This window comes from Toxorhynchites rutilus, chromosome 3, assembly GCF_029784135.1.
Source record: "Toxorhynchites rutilus septentrionalis strain SRP chromosome 3, ASM2978413v1, whole genome shotgun sequence".
In the NCBI taxonomy this organism is placed as follows: Eukaryota; Metazoa; Arthropoda; class Insecta; order Diptera; family Culicidae; genus Toxorhynchites; species Toxorhynchites rutilus.
The window spans coordinates 219,850,700-219,878,507 of NC_073746.1; the positions used below are offsets into that span (position 1 = coordinate 219,850,700).

Here is a 27,808-nt window from a genome sequence, read left to right on the forward strand (position 1 = left end):
TGAAGGAAAAAGGGAAAATTCAGAAAATTAAATTCCCATATGTTCTAAAATTACATAGTGACAAGTGCTGTTAGTCCATTTGATGTTTGCGCTAGCGAAATTGATCTTTGTTCGAAACTGGAAATGGATTTTAATGTGATGAAACGCACTTCTATATCTTCTTCTATCTCTTCTCTTCTACTCGAGAACGGAATTGTCCGATTCAGGGCTGTCTTTATTCTATCATATTTTATGTATAAAATATTCATTCCATGTAACGGAGAAACATGTTATTTGCAAGTGGTTGAAAAATCTTGAACGAGAATTGTGTATGAAAATAATCTGATAATATAATGATGAGTTTTGTTAGATATACTAGGAATTTTACAGTAAAAGCTAAATTCAACGGGGTCGATTAGAAGATCAATCAATGAACAGTTCTACGATTGGACCCATAAACTTGCTCAAAGTAAGAAAACGTGAATGTTTGAAGGTATTGATAGCAAAAAACATATTCCGGCCGGGATGAAGTCTGCCGGGTCAGCTAGTTATTGTATAAATAGAAAACAGTCAAAGATTCGACTAGAAAGAAGTTACATTTCGTAAAACATCCGAAAACAAACCGTATATATATTTATTTTCGTATTTTGGAACTGTCAGTCCCAGTCAGTCAGCGCTTTCCTACCGAAAAGCTCAACGTCGACCCCTTGGGACCGGCCTATGGGCTCAACGTTGTTAATGTAATGAATCGGGATGCCAAACATGTGCTAAAAATCAATTTTGGGTGTACCATTGTCGAAACACTCTCGCATCTTGAAGAAGAATACTGTTGGTGCGCTTTATGTACTAGTGGAATCATTGATCCATTTTACTTTCACAATGATGCCGGTCAGAAAGTAAAAATTAATGGTGCTACAATTGAGGCTGTAGTATATTACCTTTTCGATTATCTTACCTCTTCTGTTTCTTTCAACATTCTCTTGATAATTATCCAATTTTTCGATTGTGCTGATGAAAAAAAAATTTCGTGGGTTAATTTCCCTTGTGTTGGAATTCTCTCCGTTGTAAAGGTGTCGCTGGACTACCTCTCAGTTGTATTGGCAGCTTGCCAAAATGTCGGAAGGTCTTTTTGTGTTCTAGTGAACGGTAGAATGCGTTTCGGCTTGGAAACTACCGGTCAATTTTTTTTTTTGTTCTTAACAAAAGCCTTCGTGATCTCTGCCAGATCATTCGTTTACGAGCAAATTTATCAGCAAAAACAAACTACAAATCATAACTCAATGGTCAATGGGGAACTTTTTCAAAAAAACGACCATTAGAGGTACTGCTAATAAATGGGTCGTGTTTCCAGATTCTATGTGGACCGGACCTAATTGTACATTTTTGTATCGATCACTGAATGTGATGAGATTTACAGGACAAATTTCATGTTTGATGATTGCAATGAGAATGTTATTGAGCATGAGAATTCAAAACATCAATGGTAATACGGCGTTAGACAAGGAGTTGTTGTAAGAGCAATTCTTTTTGCGAATGAATGAACAAAAACATGTTTTTTTTATAATTTATTAATAACGCGTAACATTTATTTATATATGTATATATTAATAAATTTCTATAATATACAATCTAATATTTTTTTTAATTATGTCACATGTTATCATCTTTACCTTTACTTTTAGTTTTCAACTTCTCGTGTTTCATGTGTGTGTTTTTTTCACTCTGTTTTCTTCTGAATGTTACTTCGTTTACCAAATTTATCCATAACCGCTATTTCTCTTCAATCCAATGTTCTAATTTTATAGTTTCTCGTGTGTTGCATTTGCTGTTTATAGTAGTCTCTCGTTCGGTAGACTGAAAAGACTTCTTGGGGGAATAGTTCATTCTGATGTGCTGTCATCCGTTAGTGATGGATTAATTTCTGCAAGTTAGTAGTTCGTTTATGGTGTTTTCCAGTGATTTCATTTCTTCATTATATGTGACAGTAACATTAAGTAATCAATGATCACAATACTTATGCAGTTATGATTAAGATTCCGCTTGTTTGTCTGTTAGTTTTGCGTTAATTGTATCTTGTTTTATCTATAAATTTTATATCATTGTAGGATTAGTTCAACTCATTTCTGCTGACGTCGGTGTTGTTTTTTATCTTCATGTTCTGTTGTTCGTAGGTATAGTTTGGCTTTAGTATAGACGTTTCATTAGTTTAAGTTTAATTTTTGGTAGTTTATTTTTTTCCTTTTTGATAAAAACCGTTACTTACAATATTTTTCACCTTTGTATAAATAATTAACCATATTTTTTACACTATCATTATCCTAAGCCTTACTATAAATTATTTTTCGAAAACAATTATAAAAATGTATTTACCCTCATTTTAAAAAATATATTTACAACTTTTCTATGTTCAAGAATCCATTGAGATGCCACGTTGGCCCTCGGCATGCGTCATCCAGGTTTTTGCGAGAGGCCCCAAGGCAACTCGCGCAACGCTGGGGTCGGCATCCGGTAGGGTGGTTCTGAAAACCCCAACATCATCGATTAAGATTCACAGCTCTGGTTTATGTTTTGTTTTCATTTTCAATTAATTTCATTTGATCAATTTAATTGAAATGGTACGAAATAGTTTCCATAAAAAATAATTACAATAAAAATAAAGACTTTGTCCTTACGCGCTAGCATGGATGAACTGTGGTGAGTGACGATGAAAATGATCCGAGAGCCGTCTTGTGCGGTGTGTTGTGTTGTGCCACGTAGAGCTAGGAGTCAACGTCGAGTCAGTTATTGAGTTTGCTCACATCTGAAATTGTGTTGCGTTTTTTTTTTCGTGTGTCGGTTAATGCTGCTATGTTGCTGCTGATGAATTCAATCGTTCAAAAGTTTGATGCTCTCGATCAATTTCACGAGTGTTGTGAATATACATTTATGGGTGTATGATATACATATGTTATTGAATGTGTAAGTATATTGTGGATGCTGCTTTGTAGATTTATTTGTTTATAACTATTCGTCATTTATCACCTAGCCGAGGGTCGCATTTTTTTTGTCGTTTTGTCAATGTTTTCTTACAAAAAATAACTTGTTTATGTAAAAAACGCTTGAATTTGAAAATGGATGTGTATATAAGATGTTTATTTTTATATCTATACTATTTTACTGCTACTCTCTGTCTCGTAAAAAAGATTATTTACGCATACATTCTTCCACGTCAATTCGTTTGCTTCTAAATATTTTTTTCCAACTTGATAGGTTCGTTTGCTGAGATTGATTAACTGACCGTCCTATTTGTAGTTGCTTTTAATTGTGATTGAGTGTATTTCCAATGATTTAATATTTCTTCGACTTTATCAAGATTTGTACAACTCTTGTTTGCTACGTATGTTGTATGCGAATTTATTTACTAGGCGTTATAAATTCACCAATATATGAATAAATAAATGTTTGAATCGTTCGAAAGTAATCCAATTCAACGTCGGTGGAATAAAGGAACTAAATATACTCGAGTGCTACACCTTGAAGCGATTGTCTACTGTTCACCGAGTAAATAAATCATGCATTCGGATACGAAACTATCGGTTGCACTATTATCCCATTGTTATTTGTCGCAGATTGATTGTAGATGTGATTAAACAATTTGATTTGATGTTTTCTTTGTGTGTGTTTTTTTTTTCGCTAACTGTCGCATGTGTCCCGTTCAAAATAGTGATCTTACATTGCTCAGCCCAAAATGAAGTCATATTTACAACATACATTAAATGTACATTTATCGCATTGTTATTCCTTTTCTTGTCACTAGTTAAAACAACCTCGTTTTGCATGTTTACTTATCGTTATAGCTTGTTAGTTAGATTAATATTGATCACTCAATTTTTCCATTTTTTTTTCTCATATCTTGCGGTATGTGTTGTGTTTTGATTTTACAACGCGCGCCTGTTTGTCAAATATAATAAGTAAACCCTCTTACATTACCCAAAAAACTGGCTACTCTTGTGCGAGAACCGGTGCAGCTCTAAGTTAACTTTGCGAGATGGTGCGATCGTTGTTTCTGGATTCTGGAAGCAGTCTGGAATACTATTCTGTATATTATTGACGCATCTATTTCCGCATCATGGATGCTCTTATTGTTATTTCGACTTCATTTTCCGTACAAAACATTGAACATTCAAATAGAGAAGAGGAGATGGATCGGAAATCCGAGTGAAAACGGGCACGAATTGCGAGACTATTTCGCTGACATGTGGCCAAAGTTGTTGTGCTATCTTACGTGGATTGATAGGTTCTTCGATTTCCGAAAAACGATACTAAATGAGCGTATTGATCTTGAACGTTAATCTCTATCCAAACACCCTTAGCGTTTGCGGGATTACGATGAAACACATATTGGCGTTAGAATCAATTTACTTCAAAGTAATGAAAACATGAAAGAGATTCATAATTCATAAGTTAACATTATTATGAATTATGAATCTAAAAATTCTATTGTCACGCAGCTCATTCACGCAGAGAAAAGCTGTCAATTTTGAGTACTCGTCAAATCGAATATTAAAACCCGTTTGAAGAAATGTGACCACCAGTACATGGATCTATGAGCTCTGTTCAAAAAGTATAGCCACTTTCGAAATCACGCGGGTTACGTATATTCGATTCTAGATATTTTTGTGGCATTATGTTGGTACTCATGTCTCTCACTTATGCTGACAAGGGCTTACACGAGTTATGGCTATGGAATTGCTTAATTGAATGGGATAAAGTGGACCACTTTATCTACAAGAGCTGTTCTAGAAGTATCACGATTTTTGTACACCCACGGATTACTTATATTCGATTTCAGTTGTTGACGTGCTCGGGCTTCGGGCACGCTTTGTGTCGGTTACATCTTTTCGATCCTTTTTTTCGAAATCCGATAAACGTTGGTTCGCTTCAAGGTAGGTTCACCAGATGTCACAATCAACATTCGGAATGTGTTCGCGCACTTCATTTTGATTTTCACACAAAATTTGATCCATTTTTGCAATAGGCAATAATCGAAGATGAACCAAAACATTTGTAAGAAAAGCAGTTGTCAAAAATGAACTAAACATTCAAAATAGCCGTACTTGTCACCATAAGTGTATGAGTACCATGAGTACCAACATAATGCCACAAAAAAACTAGGATCGGACACAACCCGCGTAATTTCGAAAGTGGCGATACTTTTTGAACAGACCTCGTATATTCAATCTGCTGGAATCAAGGAACATTTCTAGCCAGTTTTTTTTAAATTCCAACAAAACGTTGGTCGCTAGAGCTGAGAGAATGATGCAAAACACCATAGTTACCCATCTTCATGCCACGTTCTACTGTAATGCTGTAACGAACGTTCCCTGACCTTGACCAGCCACCAGTTTCGAGGAAGGCCATTACAAAATACAGGTCCTGCTAGAGACCTTCATGGCGGGCTGTTCACGGGTCTCAAACACCCTCTTCCATGCGGGTTTATTGTATAGGGGCGTTCCTACCTACAATGAGGCAACTCAAAGGGGGGAAAGGACGACATCTCGGGTGTATAGGTTTTTTGTCTTTTTTCTGGTCATCTATTACTCTCGGCACTATGGTAAAAACTACCAGTCGCCGGATGTTGCGCCTCCAATACGTTGTGGAGAATTCGGGAGAACTTGCACTGCGTAGTGGAATTCCATCAGCGTTGATCGAGTGGGAAACTCTTCCACCCTTAGCTCGGGTAACACTCCCCACTACTCGCACGCGCACGTCATACGGAAACGGACTCCCGCTTTTTTGCCTCCGCGTCGTTTTTACTCAATTTTTCAGCGAGCTTGGTATTTTCACCACTCACGGCTTTGGCGGTCTCCACAAAAGTGCTTTCGCTTCCGATCGTTAAGATGGCGCTAGTCACTGTCAGTTATTGGGATTAACAAAGCGTTACAACAGAACCAGTTTCCATCAATAACTTCGTTGAATCGAATTGATTCGATAACCTATACATTGAAGAACTTTTCGTTAGAGTATATAGCAAAAAGTATTCTTTTGGAAACATTCTTTGTCACAACCTACCATGTCCCACTGTAAGTTCATGTGAGCTTTGGCAAAAATCAGACGTCTTCCGATGTGAGATGGTGTAAGATGAGGATCTTTAACCTTTCAAGCTCTCTTTATGTGAGGGTTTTTCACTAAAACTTAACGAAGTGTCACCCAAGTAACATTTAAATTGGAATATTGCTTTATTTGCATAAACGGTTTTGAGGTATTCGAAGCTGTTCTAGCTATTTCCCGCTTATCACGGTCAGAGAGCTTCGATTTACGTAGAGCTCTCTCCTTCTTACCGTGTCCTTGAGAATTCGTTAAATAATTGAGCACTACTTGATAGGATCGTCCAATCCGACGAGAAATTTCTGTGATACATACATTTTCTTGGTGTAATGCATCGATTTGTCTTTCTATTCTCTCCGTGAGCACTTTTCCCTTCGACATTTTCCAGATTTATTGATCAAAACAACTAAAACAACGGAAAAATGTAACTGGTCTTAAAGAAACTTGACACTTGAAAAATACAAAACCTTTGGTTTACGCTCAGCGCTTGCACACACACATATGAAAATTATGCAGTGTATGGTAGTCACGAATACCAATACACTAGAATTGAAGTTGAAGTTGAGAATTTGAAGCCTTGTTTGTTTACAATGGCACAAAGCAGCAAGATCATCACCTGGTCTTATAGAATTTGGACAGAGTGTATACTGATCATATGACTTAATTTCAATATTGTGTGTTTTCGACAAAAGGACTGAAAATGGACATTTTTACTCAACAATCTGACGTAAACATACGTAGTTTGCTGACAGTCCCGCAATATTCAAATACAAAATATAATCACAGTACATTCATTTCACCGAGAGCTCCAAGTTTCGGTGGTCTTTGGGAAGTCGCTTCACAATCCGCCAAGTCATTGGCGAAACTTCTCGGATGTCGCAAAAAGACATTTCAATCGCCGTTTGAGAGTCCCGGTGGACCGTAAAAAGAGTCTTGAAGCGAGAATGAAAGGACAACTTTCCGCGATGGTGACCACATGTTATTCGAGGTCAGATCGGACTCCGATGGTTACCGCTGCCATCGGAAAGAAGAATGGGGGGAATCCAGTGGGTTCAATTAGGAGAATGGCGTAGGAATACGGGATCGACAGCACGGAGTATCGTGCAGGTAGATTGCGGGGCGAAGTCGAGGACACGGAACAAAACTCACATTATTACCAACCGCATCCGAGAGTTACGGGTTCCAGTTAGTGGTTGCAGGAACATCTACCGTTCTGGGCGAAAGTTAAGTGGCCGCCAGCTAGCTCCGATCTTAATCCGCCAGATCACCCAGTATGGCGCGTCATGGAGGCCAAGGCCTGTTGTAAAGTCCACCCGAGTTCAGCAAGCCTCAGACAAACATTGACCCGTTTAAAAGAGCACGACAGGGTAACATGTTGAATCGAAATTATGTAGAATAAATAGGAGAAGTGGGGGCATAGTGGTCACTCTAAGAAATATGTCCATTTCCAGCGTCCACATACTGCTTCAATTCCCGTTTTGCTAAGAATATTATAGTTCAACTCATTGTTGTTCAAGATAGCAAACGGCTTTTACTATAAAAATTCAAAATAGTACTCGCTCGTATCAAGATAAATGGGATAGATTTATGCGTTTTTTTCGTCCAAATTTGTTCAAATCATATTTGATATAGTAGGAACATGGTTGAAATGAGCTTGGCCTGTTCACCTAGAGTCTCAAATTGAATTTTCTCATGCTTACACAAACGTAGTATGAAACACATAAAGTTCCGCATAATGAGGCTTGGTTTAGTTGGAGTGGCATATTTATCCAGGGTCAAAGCCAGGATCCTCTTTAAGAGCAGAATCTGATGTAAGTCGTAAGATTGTAAGTCGTTATTCACCTATGACCACTTTGCCCACAAACATCAAAGTAATTTATATGCAAATATCAAAGTAGTTTCTATGCTAATGAACCAATATTTTTAGCGTCTATTAAAATCGCTTTGACGTATTGAAAATATGTTTCATCACCATATTTAAAAATGGAAACGAAAATGCTGTTCAGAAAATATATCTTTTTATGAAATTCAATGGGATTCAATGAGAACCACGGGCGAAAACTGATTAGTATACCTTCAAAAATTTCAGTTTGTGTTTATGAGTTTGATCAATTTCACCCCGGTGATCAATTTGCCCCCTTATGACGGTACCAATAGGGAACATTATTTCAGTCACAAATGAAGCTCTGCATTTCCCTGTGCGTTTATCTTTCCATTCACGGAAGATATCGTCCGTTGACTGCTGTTCTCTTCGTGGTCCACTGTGGTAGTCACAGGTGTCACAGGTGTTTCGGCTTGGAATGTTTTGTTGAAATTATTGATCAATGCCACAACGTAATTCAGGAGGTCTTCGTAGACACATAACTACGTCCATGTAACAATCATCAGAAATGGAGATCGAGTGCTGACCTCTCTCCACCCATGCAAGCTCTGATTGCAACAAGAAACATCGAGCTGTTTTGCTATTGATAACTCAACAATGATCAACAGTCTTCGCTGTTCGGTCTAACTGAACAATGAAACAGGAATACTCTTACGCCTAAATAGCTTATGTATAATTTACCATATGTACAGATACAATGAACATCTAACATGTACACAATTAAATCCGGCCCTGTTACAGCTAAAACGGTAATGAGCCTTAATAGAGAAAACAAATGGGATTCGTAGTTTGTAATACATTTCATTTTTGACAGATTATCGAACAATCCTACCTAACTATCTTCCATCTCAAACATCTTTTCATCAAAAATGAAAGATGACGCCCTCGAGACCGTGTGTTTCGAGAACATTAGCAAGCCAATATAGTCAATATTGAAACGTCATTTAAAATACGAATTCCTGTAATGTGTAAGAACAAATTAGTCTATATATAATCCTTGAAGTTTACTGTTTTGGGGTTAACATACAAAGCTTTAAACTTCATTCTTGAATATATCTTCCGAACAAATTGTAATCAATTGAAGCTCAACTTTTACCCTCCTTTGAAACCACTTCAAGCAATTCAAGATTAAATATACTTATTTATGTCAATAGTACATAAATGAGAATAACAAGTACATTAGGAAATTGTACCCATCCATTACCCCATCTGAGTGATGATGTTTAGTTATCAACCAGCAATAATTGTTAACATGCTAAACCCAGTGTTCCATAACTCTCAGCGTAAATAATTGAATTTCAACCCTTTACTCTCTGTTGAATCATCTGATTTGGTTCCCTTTGATTGCACACAATACCTCTCGGCACGATCGCGAGCGCTGGCAAGAGGCTAATCAGCAAAATAAACGAAAATTTGTCTTGGGATATCAGCTGGATACACAAAGTTAAAAGGGCGCAAGACGCGAGTAGAATGCCATTTTGAGTTCGTTTCGCTGCTTGAATACTAACCGATTTTTATGAAATTTTTAGAAATGAATCACAGTCCTAAACAGAGCAGTTGCCAACCGCGCGGTTCTCTTTCGGAAAACAACAGCGACCGTTGACAGTTTAATGGGCGGGAGCACCGAGAATAATATCTATTCAAGCATGAAACGAATCCCGGCATTCATCTAACCCATAGAGCCGCTATTCACCGCCTTTTTCCAATACATTATCCCGTGCACCATCGTCAACCGGAATAGCGGCGAAAACGGCGACTGCGGTTAAATAGCATTCGAGAAAATAGAAATCATTTTCCTCCGCTCTCCAGAATTTCCATTCCATTTGATTCCCATTGAGAAAATTATTACTTTTCCACTCTGTGTTCGCACAGTGACTCCGAGTGACGCTTGACTACAGAGCAGTAGCCTACGCCCCAAGTCGGGCCGCTTCCGTGCGGGCGAGCATTAAAACCCCACAATCAACGGAGCAGCTTTTTTTTCCTTCTTCTCCTCTCGGCAGCGCTTTCCAATGCCGATCGATACGCTTTCAGCGTGTTTTCCTCCCAGATTACGAGGCCACGCGGGACGCATCTTCCAGATGAGCACACAAACCGGGTCCTATGCGTGTGTGTTTGTGGGCGTGCGTTTGTTTTCCTTGTCTACCCACTTTCCTGTACACAACACACAAACAAACTTGGTTACATAATCAATCCCAACGTCGACGACGACAGCAACCCGGACCGACCGGAAAATATCATTGGCATTCCAAGAGACTCATGTCTCGGTACAGGTGTGCTTAGCTTCCCTCAGACGGCATACTTCGCTCGGTTTTGATATGTTGTTTGTGTTGATGCGTACCATCCTTCTGTTGTCTTTGCTATACAAGCTGCGTGTTTAATTAACAGTAGAAGGAGTTACGAAGAAGGAAAAATCCGGTATGTCCCGGATGTTCGTTGTGAATCCAAAGGAGACTGTAGAGAACATCACGAATGGTAGTTTGATGTACCAGTTGGCCACCAAGAACTCCTCCTGTGTGCACAGAGTTTCAGAATCCAATAATTGCAAATTTCATTTAACGAATCATTTTGATTGCCATTTATCTCGATTGGCAATCGAATAGCTTTTCTCATAATAAATACAGTAATTCGCTGCCCATAAACTCTTATTTCCGCAAATACCAGGTGTGCGAGTTGAAACTGTCTGGTTAATGTTTTAGCAGGTTTGTATGCAATTCTTTCGATTCGACACAGGGTAGAAATAACTATCATCGCAAAAGTACCTATTATGGTAATACGAGTGGGTTTTTTATTAGTTTAGAAAACGTATCTTATTTTTAAAGGCTCTAATATGATTTTGAAACATCATAAATCTCTTCTTTGTCAATTTTGGCACTTGATTCTATGCGAAACATTGTTCTTTTGTTGAAAAATTTAGTTTGAAAATAGTGTGTCCCATTGATGCTTGCTTCTTAGCATTTTGCTAAGGAATATGCGGTCAAAATAATGAGATTTTTATGTTGTGAAGTGGTTGTTTTGATGCCTACACAGGGTAGACGCATACATTACAGCCTTCTCGATGTTGTGATTCGACCAATTTATACGATTTTAGCGAAATAAACATGTATTTTTGTATTACCATAATTGGTACAATTTTACATCTACGTGCCAATTATCGCAATACCGAAAGCTGCCCTTTTCCTATTATGGTTGCACGAAATCGCTGCAAAGCTGAAAAGCAGAGCCTCTATGTTCCTATTATGGTTGTACGTTGTTATGTTATGATTGTTATGCTATTATGGTTGTAACTAATGTTTTCACGCTGTGTAATTGCATATCATAGGGCGCTTTTGAACGCTCAGCAGTGTAGTGAAATAGCACTATGTGTGTCCGACCGAAGCATATTTGTTTGATCCACTCTGTTGAAAATTAAATCTTAGGTGAATGGGTTAATATCTTTTGTTCAGTTCCTGAAGAGAAACGAAAACTGCATTACAACTCTCACGTCTTTGTGATTCTCAGGCCTAGCAACGAGGAGCAGGCAGTTATTTTTCCACCGGGGTGCACTCAACAACAGTTCAATCTAGAGATGAAACGGATATTCAGTATCTTGCTTATCCGGTCAATGTTTGGTATCCGGCCGGATACGGGATATTAGAAAAAAAAACAAAAATTTCCCATTAACAGGAGATGCGATCCGGAACCGGAACTTGTAATGCTTGTTAATTCTTTTTTGATTTATAGTTGATTAAGTGTACCGTCTCTCAGATTATCATCCCTGAAGTTCTTAGTTTGTTCAATTTTGAATACAAATAATTGGTTCATGTTCTTTGCATATTGAAATTATGTAGTACAAAATCTGTCTGGAAGGCTGTGGCTATCGAGAATATAAGATCAAAGTAATTAGGCAAAAATTGCCGAATAATGAATAATAAATAATGAGTTTTGTAAAGAATTTATTGGAATTTCAAAACTGTCTTCTGATTTGGGAATAACATCATTATTGAAAAAGGGAAATTACTTTTTCCTGTAGTAAAATGAACTACAGAAGCGTTTTTGGAATCAAAGGAATGCTGATTGCTAAGGTTTATTGAATTTACTATGACTTGGATAACAAAACACTGTGTTAATCTACAAAATCTTAAAAAAAACTGAAAAATCGATTTTTATAGATAGGAGAATTCAAGTTTTACATCTCAAAACTTGAAGCTTTAAAATTATGTATATCCCATCTTCATGCGTTGGTTTTTCACAAACTTACAGCGTTTCTAAAATCACTTAAACATTTCGACTTCGCGCACCGTTCCCATAGTTTTTGTCGAGTATAGAATTAACGACAAGGTATTGCATATTAGAAATAAGATATAGAGGCAGAATTTTAGTTAAAAATTATTATTGAAGTATTTATTGAATTCTTTTAACATTTTTTCCATGTGGCTACAACTATTACAGTAATAGGTACACTTATTACGAAACTCCGGGAACATTATTACCATAATGGGTACATAGAAGTGATATTTTCAAACATGTTTTTTTATACAATTTAGTCCATTAATCATCGATATATCAGTGAGAATCTCAAAAAACAGAGTCTAAACTACTAGGAAAAGTATACTTTTGTATACTTTTGAACTAAAGTAGAGTATTTCTTCGCAAATTTCTGCAACATATATCCTCCATAATTGGTACACTTACCCTATATGTCAAATCGTAAAGAGCCTTTGTGGCTTTCATTACTTTTGTTTTTTCCATTCGAAGAAAAAGACGGTAAAAGCACATCATTCGCTTGTTATAACGTTATATCGAGAACACCAATCATAGCTATACACTCCGCAATTAGATCCACGCCTGGCGCAACTCTACGGCAAACCTAGCATCCAGAAAGACACCAAGGCTGGGCGAGTACGATGGGCAGGAAAGGTTGCAAGATTGCCGGATAGCAGCCCTGCAAAAATGGTGTTCGCATCGAATCCGGTAGGAACAAGAAGGAGGGGAGCCCAGCGAGCGAGATGGTTGGACCAGGTGGAGCAGGACTTGGCAAAAATCTGTCGGGCGTGCTGCAGCCATGGATCGGGTTTTTCATCTGGTGGAGCTCTGCAAAGCCAAATTGTTTAGGCCGAAAGCCGACGCCGATGTGTGTGGTGTAACAGAAGGGTATGGAGTACCACGAGCTGCTAAAATCGGATGAAACGGTGAATACAGATCGCTATCGACAACAAATGATAAATTTAAACTTTCCATTGATGGAAAAAATATCAAATTGGGCACGACATGGTAAAGTAATGTTACAGCATACATCCATACCTCTCACGCAGAGATCACGAGTTCAATTCTCACTCCCGACATTCTTCCAAAAATGGAAGTAAAAGTGACGAACCAGCCGAAATGTGTTGAAACTCACTATAATAAAGAAAAAAAAAATGTTACAGCATGCCAGCGCATCGGTACACACCGCTATAGCCGTGAGAGACGCAATAAAAACCCCTAACTGGGAAACGTTAGCGCACCCATCGTATCCTCCAAACCTGGCACAGTCAGATTATTACCTTTTTGCTTCAATGGGGCATACACTTGCAAAGAAGCATTCCACCGAATATAAAGAAAAATGGATCGGCGAATGGTTTTTGTCGAAACAAAAAAATGTTTTATTAGAATGGATCCACCTTGAGCGAAATGTGTTGAATCAAACGGGGATTACTTTTACTTCAAATAAAACTATTTTGAGGTTCTCCAGAAAATTATGTTTTTGTCCATCGAAAAATAAACGGACAATTTCAACTTGCAAACCCTTTATTGATATCGTACTGATCGAAACATCTCACCATTCCAATATAAAACACCACTTTTTTCGAGTAATAGTACGAAGCTTACAATATTTACCCCGGCTTGCATACTAGACAGAACATAATACTAGGAAGTAAACATCCTGGAAGCCATCCATTTTTGGCAAATAACGTTCATTCGCTAATCGATCTTTGTTGTCCCCGGTTTTTCCCCTTCTTACGGACATCTCGAGTTGTCGTCGCTTCCGCTGCGGTTGGCTGGCATCATGTGCGGAACAACAAAGCGTGGGCGAAAGCACACAGCGAAGGATAACATAAAAACCGCTGTATGTCACTCCTCGAGCAGCAGCAGCAGCAGCAGCATCATGTCGACAAACATCATTGTCGATTGACGGAGATTATCACAGCTTGTTTGATGTATTGACTGTTGACGGGGTGCATGCCGACACGTATTGTTGCGGTCTTTCGGTGTAGCAAATTTCTACAACTGGAGCGATGAAAGGATGTGTGGTTTAATTGCACTTTTTGGCTGTTCTTTTTATCGAAATATTTGTAATTATCATCGGGGCTCATTCATTTCGGATTATCATTGACACCAGGATCATTGGAAATGTTTCACATATTTTTTGTGTAATATTTTTTGAAGGATTGTGATGATTATGAATCTGGAAAACTGTGCTAAAACGTAATTAATGAAAGCTTTGTTGAATTTTGAGCTCAAATTGCACTACACTAGATTGCCAATGTTGAGGAGAGCCTTTTTTTCTGACGTAGGATTACGTCTTTCGGGATTGAAAATCGAAAATCGAACACATCGTGAAAATTGTCCAATTTCAAACGCTTATTGCTCAGTCATTTCATGATGAATTGATGAAATTTTTGCGTCAATCGATTTGAAGAAAATAATGTATGTCATGAAACTAACTATCGAACAATTGAAAAATCTCAATTCCTATCTTAACGGAAATACCCTCTTCTGTTTGGTCAAAATTGACGACACATGCGGCGGGTCCCTAACAGAGACATCAAAACCAAGCTGCCTGTGGGAAATCGGCATTGCGAATATATGAAAGTAGGGGGAACTTTTGCTCCCACCGAAATTTGTTCCCTAACAGAAACATCAACCAAGTTGCCTGAGGGAAATCGACATTTCAAATACATAAAAGTAGGGGAATGTTTTGTTCCTACCGAAATGTGTTCCCCAACAGAGGCAACAAAACCAAGCTGCAAGGAGGAAATCGACATTGCAAATACATAAAAGTAGAGGGAGCTTTCGTTCTCACCGGAATGTATTCCCTAACAGAGATATCTAAACCAAGGTGCCCGGGGGAAATCGGCATTGCAAATATATGCAAGTCGGAGGCATTTTTATATTGCAAGTAGAGTGAGTGATACGATTACTTCTAGCAAATAACATTCAAATTTGGAACTTTAATGTTGGTTGCTTCGTGAAATTTCATATCAATAACACCTCTCCTAAACAGAACATAAACCATTCTACGGAATCTGTTCTTATTTATTGAGTACAACTCGAATTTTGATAGAGATAGCCAGCAATTATCTACTTCGTATTGAATGGTGCTTCAATTTAAAAACAAGTCGATGGATATTGGTGAAAAGAAGCACATCCCCAGGGGCCGACCGCTGAACACGTTAACGTACGTATCGTTCAAGGTGGGTATCATCCAAAGCTTGAAAACAAAAGCAATGGACCCCTCTACTTGGCCGCAAGGGATTTCGCGAGAATTTCGCGATATTGAAGACAATGGTTCCACCTCACGGCATTTTTGGAAGCCTGTACCAATAGCCGACCCGGGAGCATCAACGTCGACGAACAATCCCATTCAACTGACTTGATTCATATTGAAACGCTCCAATCTCTCGCCGGAATCCAACGCTGAATTAGCCTCGAACACACTCTATCGCTGGGACCGTAACTCTTCGACCAGCAGTCTGACTCGGGACGGCGGTGTTCTCATTGGTTACAGTGCTTACAGTGTAATATCATCGAAGTTCCAAATGCAGCCGAACTCGAACAGTTAAAGTAAGTCTCGCAAATATGTCAATATTTGTATGCTGTGTTTACCCAAAACCCAATAGCGATCCAGGGATGTAAAGGAAGAACTGTTACAGCGTTCAGTATCTTATCGATCGCGAAAACAAAACCGATGCGGTTTTCTTTTTGGGAGATTATAACTTACCAAACCTTCCTGGCACTTCGTACGAACAATGAATTGAAGAACGCTGCATTTCGCAACTACATCAACTGTTTGGGAAGCAATTCTAAGCGCGATCCGTCATCTTTCTGGTCATTCATCAAGAGTAGGAAGGAAAACCATGGAGCCCCTAAGGATTGTAGAGTTTACATTTCTATGCCGAAATCGCCAAAAAACAAAACTTTTATGTGATGAATGGTCGTTACAATTTAGTGGGTTCTGGTTCAGATCAACTCATCTGCGCTGTATTCGCATTGAGATTAGGATTGGGCAATCTTTATAAAAAGATCGATATTGTCGAATCGATTTTCAAAACGGCTGATTAAACCGTTACCAAAGAATCGATCTTTGCCGAATCGATACTTGCTAAATCGATCTTTGAAAATTTAAATTCTTTAAACAGGGAATACAAATTTCATATTTTTATGCAAACATCAAAAGCATTTTGTTTTGTTCCTCAGCATGAAGACCACATCATCAGGACATTCATCTTGTGCCGTCAGGCAGTCGTTTTATTGAATAAATTAACTAAATCGTGCCACACATGTGTCAGTTAGTCGAAGCCGATTCTTGATTTTGGCGCCAGTTCTAAAAAACAACATTTAGCCTGTATTTGATATCAGCATCTGGTACAGTAGATCCCCTCAGTAGCTGACGCTAGTTCTGTCTCTGTCAGCATTTGTACATAAGCAAATCGTAGAAGAAGCGATCCAAATGCTGAAATTATGTTTAAAACATGTTGGGTGGCCTTTGGTGAGATAAAAATCGATGTATACTGAAAAACAAATCTACAAAAAGTGTTTCTAAGATCGAAAAGATCGAAAGCAAAAAAATCGATTTTCTCGAGTACAATAGATCGCTCCAAAAAATCGGAAATCGGAATGGAAAAGATCGATCTTCTAAGAATCGATCGAGATCGCCCAATGCTAATTGAGATGCCTAATCTATATGGATGTGTGTGCGGAACAATACAATAGATATAATCGGAGATGATCAGGTTGAGTCATATTTGGTTCTCATCTAAATTTTGTATAAATTCCAACACTAACTACTTCTTGTTTCAATGCAGCAGTTTCTGTCGTTACACTACTTGAAAGAAGTACTGGGATGTTTTTACGTGATTAGCAAACCATTCGGCTGAATATCGTACAAATTCCGCTACATCAATTTGCATACTCAATTTCCGCTGCATACTCAAAATGTTTCGTTTCCAGTTTCGGATACTCTGTTTGGAGTTTTTCATCAAAATGAGATCCTTAATTATCACGAGGAAGTATCAAACCTGCTAACTCCCGGAAAGAAGAGCCTTCCGACGTTCAACTCGGTTGGAAGCACTGCGTTCTGGAGCATTTGTAACAACGAATATTGCATCAAGCATATTGCATGCGTTCGAAGAACAGTGTCTCCCTGAACAAACCGCAACGTAAGTTGAACCAATATATCCAACTGCTTCAGCATGACCAAAGTGCCCCAGCTTGTCTCTGCATCTGCAATAACCGATGGAATAAGCAACGACAAAATCATGATCTAGAAGTTTAACGCGATATTCTGGAAGGTCGGAAAATAATGATTCTTCGTGATTTTTTTCGGATGTTACGAATAAAGTGAAGTATTCGGGTATTTTGGTTATTGTTTAAGGTATACTTGAAGATATATTTTCCTTTTTTTTTGAGTGCAGGAATAATGATTATTACGCTGTTGACAACTGGATGCGTAGATGCTGTCTGAAAATCTGTACCTTGCTGGTGGTAGCGGTTCGGAAGCAACGGGGTGTCGTAGAGCAAATTCCAATGATTATTTTGAAACTATAGGACTATACCTATGGCGTTACATATGGGTTTTTGAAAATTCAAAAAAATGCCAAAATTGCGCCTATTTTAGTTAAAAATGAGTTATTTTTCATGCAAAATCGCTGTTTAGAAGCTCATAAAAAATCGAAAAATTGAGATATCAAGAAAACGCTTTAGATAATTCATTTTTACATATGCTGATAAAACATTTCAACCAAATCGATTGAGTAGATCCTGAGATATCGATACCACCAGTTGAGAAAACATGGTTTCGAGAAAAACGCGTTCAAAAATTCGTACAGCAATACTACATGAAGGTGACTTCATACTTTTGGCTGTAACTTTCCAACAATTCATATTTCGAAATACCCTTTAACGACAACATTTCTGAGGACATAAGCTTTCTAAAAATTCAAAAAACAACAATTCATTTTTTTCGATTTTCCAGACCAGGGTCTCCCCTTAAGCCCATCACGACACGTGCTTTATCATCTTGCCTCAGGAAACACACCGCATTCGGTCCCAGGATCGAAGCTAGCTGCTCGAGCATAAAGGGGCGCGTAAATTTATTTAGGAATAAAAATTGAATTTTGTTACGTAACGAGCACGGCCACCCCCCATCCACATGTCACAAAAAGTAACGAAAGTAACGAAACGTTGTGCACGACGTCTAACTCTTTTCGCACCCTTCATCTTCCCGCCTTGCATTGTAACCTAGTGACGTTCTGATGACGCTTTCATTTGTGGATATATCGAAAAGTGCAGGACCCGATCGCCTACCACCATTGCTATTAAAACAATGCGCCACATCATTGTCGCTTCCCGTGTCGACTCTCTGTAATAAGTCATTATCTGATGGAGTGTTGCCGAAGGCATGGAAGATCACATCAATTTCTCCAATCCACAAAAGCGGCAATATCCTCAATGTTGCCAACTATCCCCTAATCTCTATATTGAATTATCTAGGTAAGGTTCTCGAGAAAATGGTTCATGACGTCATTTACGCTCCGTTCGGTATATTATATCAGTTAGACAGCATGGGTTAATGAAAAATCACTCAACTACTACAAACCTGATGACGTTTGTGCATGTCCTGATTGGGAAGCTCGAGAAACGGAAGCCAGTCGACATAGTCTATATAGATTTTGCCAAAGCCTTCGACAAAGTTCCGCACGCGACGACTGTTCATAAAATGAGAGGCACATGCCTGCCGGATTGGATCACTAAATGGACGCACTATTACTTAACAAGTCCCGAGGGGTTCGGTCAGTTCAATGGCGCCATGTCTGGCACATTCAACATCCCTTCCTGCTTATCGTACCCAGCAAGCCTATTTCGAGCCCCTGATTGCTAGTTGCAGGCTATTCAACGAAGTGTTAGACGAATTTGACTTCAATATAGCAAAACATACTTTTAGCAATAGAATAAGACACATATGTCTGTACTACTTTCGAGGTCGAAGACGATACGAAATATAAATAAATTAAAACGGTCATCAAGATCAAGCATGTGAAGGTACAAACTCCTGTTCCTGGTCAGGAGTGAATACAAGCATTTTGATTCCAGCAAGGATGAGCATTAGGGTGCCAATGAATGTATGGGAAAAAATCGACCCTTAAATTTCAAAAAGTTACCCTATACAAAATGTTCAAGGACGAAGACCTTTCATTACTCTGCCAGAAACATGTGAAAAAGTTGTAGCGATGAGCAATGTTCTGAATGATTCAGTTGTAACTATTTTGTACGTAGGATTACGTCTTTCGGGAACATTTTGGAAGTACAAATTGAAAAACTTAAAATTGGTCACGTCACGAAAATAGTACCTTTTCGAGCGCTCCTTGTTCAGTCATTTCCTGTTGTATATACGAGATTACTGCATCGATCTATTAACCTCCCAGATGAACTGTCGCAATAAAAATATAAATATTTTCTGAAGGCTTAAGTTGTTGTTTTTGTTGTTAGATTGATTTCTATAGGCTTCAAACTCGGAGAGTTCATTCGCCTCTAGTTTGAGTTTTCAAATTTTGTCTTTTTCAAAGCTAGAATCGAATGAACTGAAAAAGTTCAAAGCCTTTATAATTCAAAATTTGAAGATTGAAGAAAATGGTTCGGTTTTGAACATATTTTCAGCAAAACTTCTACCAGACAATGATACACTTACACATATAGCAAATGTTTTACAAGCCATGTTACGGCTGCTCTTGTACTCAAGCGAGCGAATATGATTTTGCTTACATTTGATCTCTAGGTGTTCAGTCCCTGAAGAGAATCGAAAACAACATCGAAATTTCCATCCCCCAGAGCAGATATACTCAACCTGCGGCCCGAGGGCCGCATGTGGCCGACGGGCTCCTCTGGTTGGCCCATCTGTCGTTATATCATTTTAAAATATTTTGTTTGGGTAACAATAACGTAAATCTAACAAATCATTGCCTATTTTGCTTGACGCAGGACTCCGTCTTCCAGTCTTCCACATGACATGATTTCTAACAGCAACAAGTTTCGACAAACAACTAAAAGCACAACACAGCTACGCGCAACCGAAAAGGCAAACTGCACCATCGCAAAGCATGGAAACAAAAGGAAATCGAACGGCAAACGGCGTGGATTCGAGTTATTTTCCTGGGGAAATTTTTTTTATGCAGTCCGCACAAAAAAAAATGTTGTTCAAATTCTGTACCGAACACGATTTTTTAAAGCTACTGGTGAAGTTTTGCAACGTAGTCGTACGTCAACCATGCGTTCGTATCTAGGATACAACTTCCATGTAACTTTTATGCAAAGAAGCTACATTATTGAACAAAAAAAAAACTAAGCGTTGTGTTCGAGACACCACCGTATAGTTGACGTAGGATTACGTTACGATATTTGTTGCACGTTGATTTTGAATATCTTTGAACAAGATACGGTGCAGTCGCAGCCTCATTTAATCCTATTTCAACATTTTAACTTTTGGAATTTTTATGATTATTTATATTGCAATAGATTTTCGTGACGCGACCGGTATATTTATTTTTTTTTTAATTTGCACTCCTAATTTGCTTCCGAAAGACGCAATCCTATGTGAAAAATAACGCGAACTTAGTTGCGCACCAAATGTTTATGAAAATTGCAACAATTTTCTAACAAAACTTGTACTAAAAATGGATTGAATATAAAAAGACATGTTCGTAATCGTCTGACTTACATGTTTCTGGGTACATTTCTCTTCGTGCCAGTCACTGTATCTCTGGGATTAACTGAGGTGAAAATGAATGACAGTGAACGATGCACTTGCACTTAACGTTGGTTTCAGCGATGGTTTGTCACTGTCCAACATCAATTCGCGTTCCACCGACAATGCTGGCGGAAAACCACAACATGTTAAGTATTCCAGAAAGCTTCCGTTCCGCGTTCATCAATGACTCACTGTTAGATTGTTTATTTTTCTTGATGACCGATATCGAATCCGATAAATACCAAAAGCGCAGCTGTGGGCGTGGGTGTGTGTGTGGGTGTGAGTGTATGTGCGCGTGTGTGTGTATTCCTATTCCGGAATCATTCTCCGGCGTGAATGGCTAAACGTTTCCTAGGATTTTGGATTTTAGTGTTGTTCCGGCTCTGAATCTGATTCGTGTTATGTATATTCGGAAAGGGGAGGGTGACTAGCCAGACTGTCTGTGTATAGTTTTTCTTCGTTTCTTCATCTGCTCCCCATCAAATGGCGATCACTTTTTTCCCCACTGTGTCCTTGGGTAAGACAATTTGGCTATCGACGCTCGGTCCTGTGAATTAACACGATGAAGGGGCTGTGTTGGGTTTTGAGAACTGACGATTACTGTGTATTATGCTTTTGATTTAATCCTTTTCACGTTCACTTTTTAGGTTGTTTCTCGGGTAAGAGCCAGATACACGACATGTGATTGGAAGACACTCGATTTGAAATCAGGGTCATGCCATAATGTTCAAAAATGTATTACTCGTTTTTTGTTTGTTTGCTTCTCTTGCCTCAATTAAATTCACGTAAATTTTTGTATTTACAAATCCAATGTATCGGAAGAATTTGGCTTAGGGTATTCGTTAGAGGCTGTGTTTCGCCAGCGGATGTTTCCTGATGTCGTGAACACAAATACTGAGTGCTGCAAGTGTGATTATTTAAAACTAATTAACGTCAACCGAACCAGGCATTTGTCACTATTAATTTAATGTGCATTGCACAGATTACAAAAATGTACATTCGTTGTGTTTGGTTTTTTTTGTTGTCGTTACATAATTAATGTTAAATGCGTTTTCATTATGACATAATACGTACGTACACTGTTTCGGCTCCTGTTTTCCACTTTCTGTGGTTTTGTGAGTCTCTACACTTGAGGAATAAAATTATTGATCTGTTCGTTTTCGGTAGAATTGCGAGAATGGGAATATGCAGTCAGTAAATAACTCATTCATAAATCATTAATAATGAAAAAAAATTGTTGAAGCATCCATTTCATATTTCAATGGTGGAATACATTTACAGATCGGTAGTCTGTCAGCACAGCGTAAGCTTCGAAAATATGAAAACCGGAATTGCATGTTTACTGAATTGAGTGCAGCATTTCACCGGCGAGCTCAATCGTAAACGTACTTCGCATCCGTTTACTTGATTCTCTGTATTTTTTCTCTCGATTTTTCGAAATGTGATGATCAACACTTTTCGTAACGATAAATATTATCGATTATATATCAAGCCGTAATACAACACACATTTATGAAACTAATGGCTAGAATAAAAGAGACTTTACGCGTTTAACGTCCATCCCCTTCTTGTTTTTCACTGCGGGTTAGTTACAGTTTTTAACATCTCTCAATTAATTTAACTATTTGTTCACTTTCAATTTACGTTTATTGTTTTAATAGTGTTTAACATCATGGACGAATCAATTGATCTTCTCAACTGCTTTGCTTTGATGATTTCGATTTATTTGAGCTGGTTTGACACAATCTTGGCAAACAGAACGGAACCAAACCGGTAACCAAACAACCTAATACTTAAGGTCATTTTCTCCCCACAGAATTCCAACAGTAACTTCTAAACACAAGTGGAGATATAGCAAAAATTGTGCCCCACAAAATGTGTCGGCATTTGTTCTCGTTTGCTTTTGCCTGAAATCTTTCGTTTTGCGTTCATGCGAATTACATTCAATAATTTTTTTTCTATATAAAAAATAAACTTAACATTCCCTACGCGCCAGCATACCCGCTGATGATTTCTTCCATTGCCAACCAATTCATTCGTCTTCTGTACATGTTAACTTTGAGCACATTTTTAATGTTTCGGTTGAGTAGATTTATTCCACTGTAGTTTTATCATTATATTCATTTTTTTTAATTAACTTGGCTTTATCATGTTTCCGTTTTGTTTTTAAGTGTCCATTCTCCCCCTCCGGCCACCCCTCTGCGCCGCCCAGTAAGTGTTTCGTTCGTAAAAGTTTTTTTTGCGGAGTTCATTTTTCTTATATTTTCATACGAAAATAATTTAAAAGATCTTGTCAAAACTTTCTGTAAGTAACGTTTAATGTTGCTTAATACAAACATTTGCATTTACACAGTTTTGTCTATTTACAAAGTTGTTTTTTTTTGTTTTTTTTTGTGTGACTTGTTTTTATATGAAAAAAAAAAAAGTTCGGCGCTTCTGTAATCCGACAATGTCGAGGAATCGCTTTCAGCGATCATCGAATTCAAATAGAGATAACCTTTATCAATAGCAACGTGATTTACAAATAAGGTAAATGAAATACTCTACGTGGATATTTCACTCAGAATCCGATATTTATAATGGAAAATGGGGTAGTTGAAAAAAAAGATAATATTATAACAATGAAAAGTGTCAATTAATCTAAAAACAAACCTCACCGTTTGTCGAATTGGATGGAGCCCTTTTACCGTAGATGTCGCGTTCAAAAATCATTCAGTCAATGATGGGATATAATTCAACCACGTGCGTGAACTCTGATCAATCAGAGTTGTGGAATTGAATGTCAACATAATTGGTTTTTATGTGTATTGGCAGTTTATTTTCACTATTTCCTAATCGATCTGTTTCGAGACACTTTATATGGTTGTTTCTGTTTCTTATAGTGCGACAATCGAAACCCAATAATAACTCGGTACTTCTACGAAATAATTCAGAAGCTGAAACTCAAACACAAACCTAGGATATCGTTCAACAGTGACCCCGGGAGTAATTCCTTTAAATAGCCAATATTTTTAAAGGTACTACTTCTGCCGTTCACCTTGCGAAAACGAGCCGCCAAATCTGGAGAATGTAATTGCCTTAAAGAGAAATTAATAGCTATAGTCTGTTTGAAATATTATTCTCCTATATGGACTAACGTTTCTTGTTAACTATGAGAAGTTTCTGTTTTGTATGTTATTTTGTTTTGTTTTTTTTGTTGTCTTGTTTTGACCACCATCACTTGATTTGTTGCAGAAGACCAAGAGTGAGCTGTTGAAGACGTTTTCCACTTGGTTGCTTAAAACTTTCAATTGTTTTCCCTACGAATTAAGAGACTCTATACACGTGATGTGATTAATCATCGAACCGTCCTATAAGGTCGTTGAGATTTGTTCTCTGTACGTGTGTTAATGCGTGTGTATTTCTGTGATTTAGTTTAATTTGTTAGTACGAATAAATTCACTGGTTTGACTACATCTTCACTGGTTTTTTTTTCTTTCTGCGCTATTTGATACTTGCATATTACCACTTTGATCTTTAGTTGATCTTCAATTCATTTAATGATATAAAATCTAACTACATATACACCTATAGTTTACGAAAATGTTTTTCCCCAATAATATTGTGTCATATAAAATACATCCACATTTTTTATCAGTTACACTGTCAGTTTTTTTTTCTTTTATCTAGTGATTATAGGAAGTTTCCGTTTGATCTTGGAAATTTGGCAAAAGTGTTGTTCGATGTCTTTGCCAGTTTCAAAGATGCGAGATCGAATAACCGTGTCGGCTGTTCTCACTGGATTTTTGTTGTTGCAGTAATTTTAGCATTCGTTTATTGGGAATTTTGGTAGAATTTCCTGTAGATAAGACACTTCATTATCAGACCGGTGCATGCTGATTGTTCTTTTTCTTAGTCTGCTCCAGCACAATCCTAGTTGTTCTGTCATCCATTGTTTTCCGTCTTATTTTTTTTTTGCACTGTTCATTTCGTGTGTAGTGTGTATAGTTTTTGTTTGCTCTGCTACACTTAGTTAAGAAGATTTCACAATTTCTCAATTCCAAAATTAGATAGTTTGCCATTATGTGTTGCTTGCCCACAACGCGGTTATGTCCAGAATCCGCCGGAAGAAAATTGTCTTGCAATGGAATTATGAACACAACATATTGACTAAGAAAAACCGTGTCAATTCACATCTATTCTGTTCAGCGTATAAAAATGTATGCAAATTCATTTTCTAACTAAATGACGTCTTCCTCTCTGTGTGTTGCTTTTCCCCACTTAAAAATAACTATCATTTCAATTCATACAGTGTTATCAGTAATAATATAAAAAAATATCAACTATTTCATGTTTTCGTTTTCGTTTTTATTCGTGTATGTGAGAGTTTTTTTTTGTTTATTTATTCTGCTATAAGCTAACCAAATTCCACTAGGGCTGATTTTCAACAAAATGCAACTATTTACATCAGATTTTTTTTCTTCATTTTTGACACATCAACAAATTATGTTATGATTCAAGTTGATAATTTCATCAATCACATTGCACTCGTCTTGTTATGTTATTTGCTTATTGTGGCTCGAAGATAACTGTTTCATCAAAAGTCGTCTCTCCTATTTACACCAAATGCTCGGTAGTGTTCTAATGAAAACCCAGTTACCTTAAACTATAAGAAACTAATGTTCAAGGTCTTGTGTTTCCCTTGCGTTAGGGAGTTTCCTCAATCCCTTCGTTCGACGTATAAAAAATTTCCCCTTTTTTATTAAAAACTACATTTCGTTACTCGGTATTAACGTTAATTTGATTGTTATTGACATTCTTTCCTCTCAATAACTGAAAATCAAACACAAAACACAAATGGAACAATCAGTGCGAAATGCTGTTGACTTACGTGATGGATCATCAGCCGGTTTTCAGATTCACCTGCTACGATTCTGTGACGAAGGCTGAAGGAAGCTCATGTGATATTCGCCACCTTTTTGGGGGGTTTGATGAGTCTTCAGCGTAACAAGGGTGAAATTTTCCTGTCGTTCGGCAGCGCGCGGAAGTCAACAGCATTCTTCCTCCTGATGCAATGCGAGTGCAGTAACTTTGGTTTGGTTTTGGTTGACTGTTGTTTCTTTGTCTATTGTTTTTGCGTTGTTCGTTAATTTCGAGGGAGGGGGGCTTCTGTTGGGTCGGATTATTAATGGTCATCCTCGTTAACCAGGGTTCGCATCCAGTTCAGAATGTACTTCCAAACGGCGGATGCGAACCCGGGCGGATGCTATACATTCTCGCTGCCCATTTTGAGCAGCTCCATCTTCTTCTTGGCGATCTTGGAGTACATTGCGTCGATAGGCTGGGTGTTGTCGTACAAACTTGGTGCCTGCAGGATGATTAAAGCCGTGCCCATTACGCAAGCTATCGTGAATATCCACAGAAATAGGCGATCTAGAACAAGTGCTACATATTTCCAGTCTTCCTCTATCTGCAACGAAAAAAATAAACCAAAGGTGATGATATTGGCTACATATTTATTAGCTGTAGCAAAGAATAGTAAATTGTGATATCCCAAGAACTAATACGCTGCTTTTCATTATTATTCGATCATCCGTATTCTAACCGTTTGAATGAGGCTAATTCTGGTCTAATTTTCGTTATTAAAACATTTCGATAATGAAGCCTTCATCTTCTTAGATCGCATGAACTTTCCCACATATAGTTGAGATTTGTGAAGAGGGGAGCGATCAAAATTTGGTCAACTTAAATTTGACGTATTTATTTTGAATGTGCAATCAGAAAACCTAAACATTCCTCATTTTGTAGGTTTGTGCGTGTGAAACGATTTCCCCTTCGCCCGGAACAGAACGAAACCGATTTGCAGCAGCATATTCATGACATTGTTAACATAGACTCATCTCTTTTAAAAATCACTAAGTTAGTACAATGTGGGAAGAGCATAGAAAATCTATCTTCCGTATCCTTTATAGTTGCCGAATCTGAAACCGTATCAGAAGTGTTTGTGCTGCATTCTGAGTTCAATAACGACCATAACAATGCCGGTCACGTGTTAACAGTCATCAGCAGAGATGCCAACCATATTTTTGAAATAGCTGGCAAATGTTTAAAAAAAACTGGAAAAAGCTGGAATCGATTTTTTCCAATTTTGTTTATATTAATAGGAGTACCGGTAAGTTTCTTCGTTTTTTTCAAAAATTAATGCATTATTCTGCAAAAACGGTTACAAATTTAATATTCAGTATTGCCCATCGCTAGACAAAACTTTTTCCCATCTTCCTGGCAATTCACGGTTCCCTTTGCGGAAATAATCGACCAGTTTGTCGGCTAACCACGAATCGATCCAATTTTTGACTTCATCAAAATTGGAGAAGTACTGGTCGACCAGGCCATGTTGCATCGATCGAAAATGGTAGTAATCGGACGGAGCAATGTCTGGAGAATACGGCAGGTGGAATAGGATCTCCCATTTCAGCGTTTCCAAGTATGTTTTGACCGGTTTCGCGACATGCGGCCGAGCATTGTCTTGCTGCAAAATAACTTTATCGTATGTTTGCTCGTATTGTGGCCGTTTTTCTTTCAGTGCACGGCTCAAACGCATCAATTGTCATCGGTAGCAAAAACAAACGGTAGTAGCACTCCCCGCAAAAACACTCTCGTTGGTACGAAATTCGACATATTCGAAGTGGCAAAAAATATGTTGTTTGCGTTCAACTTTCTGACATATACTGAAAAAGACGCGCAATGACAGCAGCTTTCCAATAAATGTCTGAAAATTTGATTCACTGGATTAATAATAAAGTTACGCCATCTGTTGTAAAACCGAAGAAACTTACCGGTACACCTAATAGCAATAAAGTATTCTATATACAGTAACAGTGTCAGTAAGTAGTAATTTT

General features: G+C 37.9%; 1 protein-coding gene across 1 annotated transcript in view; it reads right to left on the minus strand.

The window, feature by feature from the left end:
- Positions 1–1,596: 1,596 nt before the first annotated feature.
- Positions 1,597–27,808, minus strand: part of LOC129779579 (acetylcholine receptor subunit alpha-like 1) — a 224,381-nt gene continuing 198,169 nt past the window's right edge. The window contains exon 10 of the mRNA XM_055787137.1: positions 1,597–26,379. Coding sequence (XP_055643112.1) covers positions 26,176–26,379 — 204 coding nt within the window. The 3' untranslated portion in view covers positions 1,597–26,175. The remainder of the gene's footprint in view (positions 26,380–27,808) is intronic.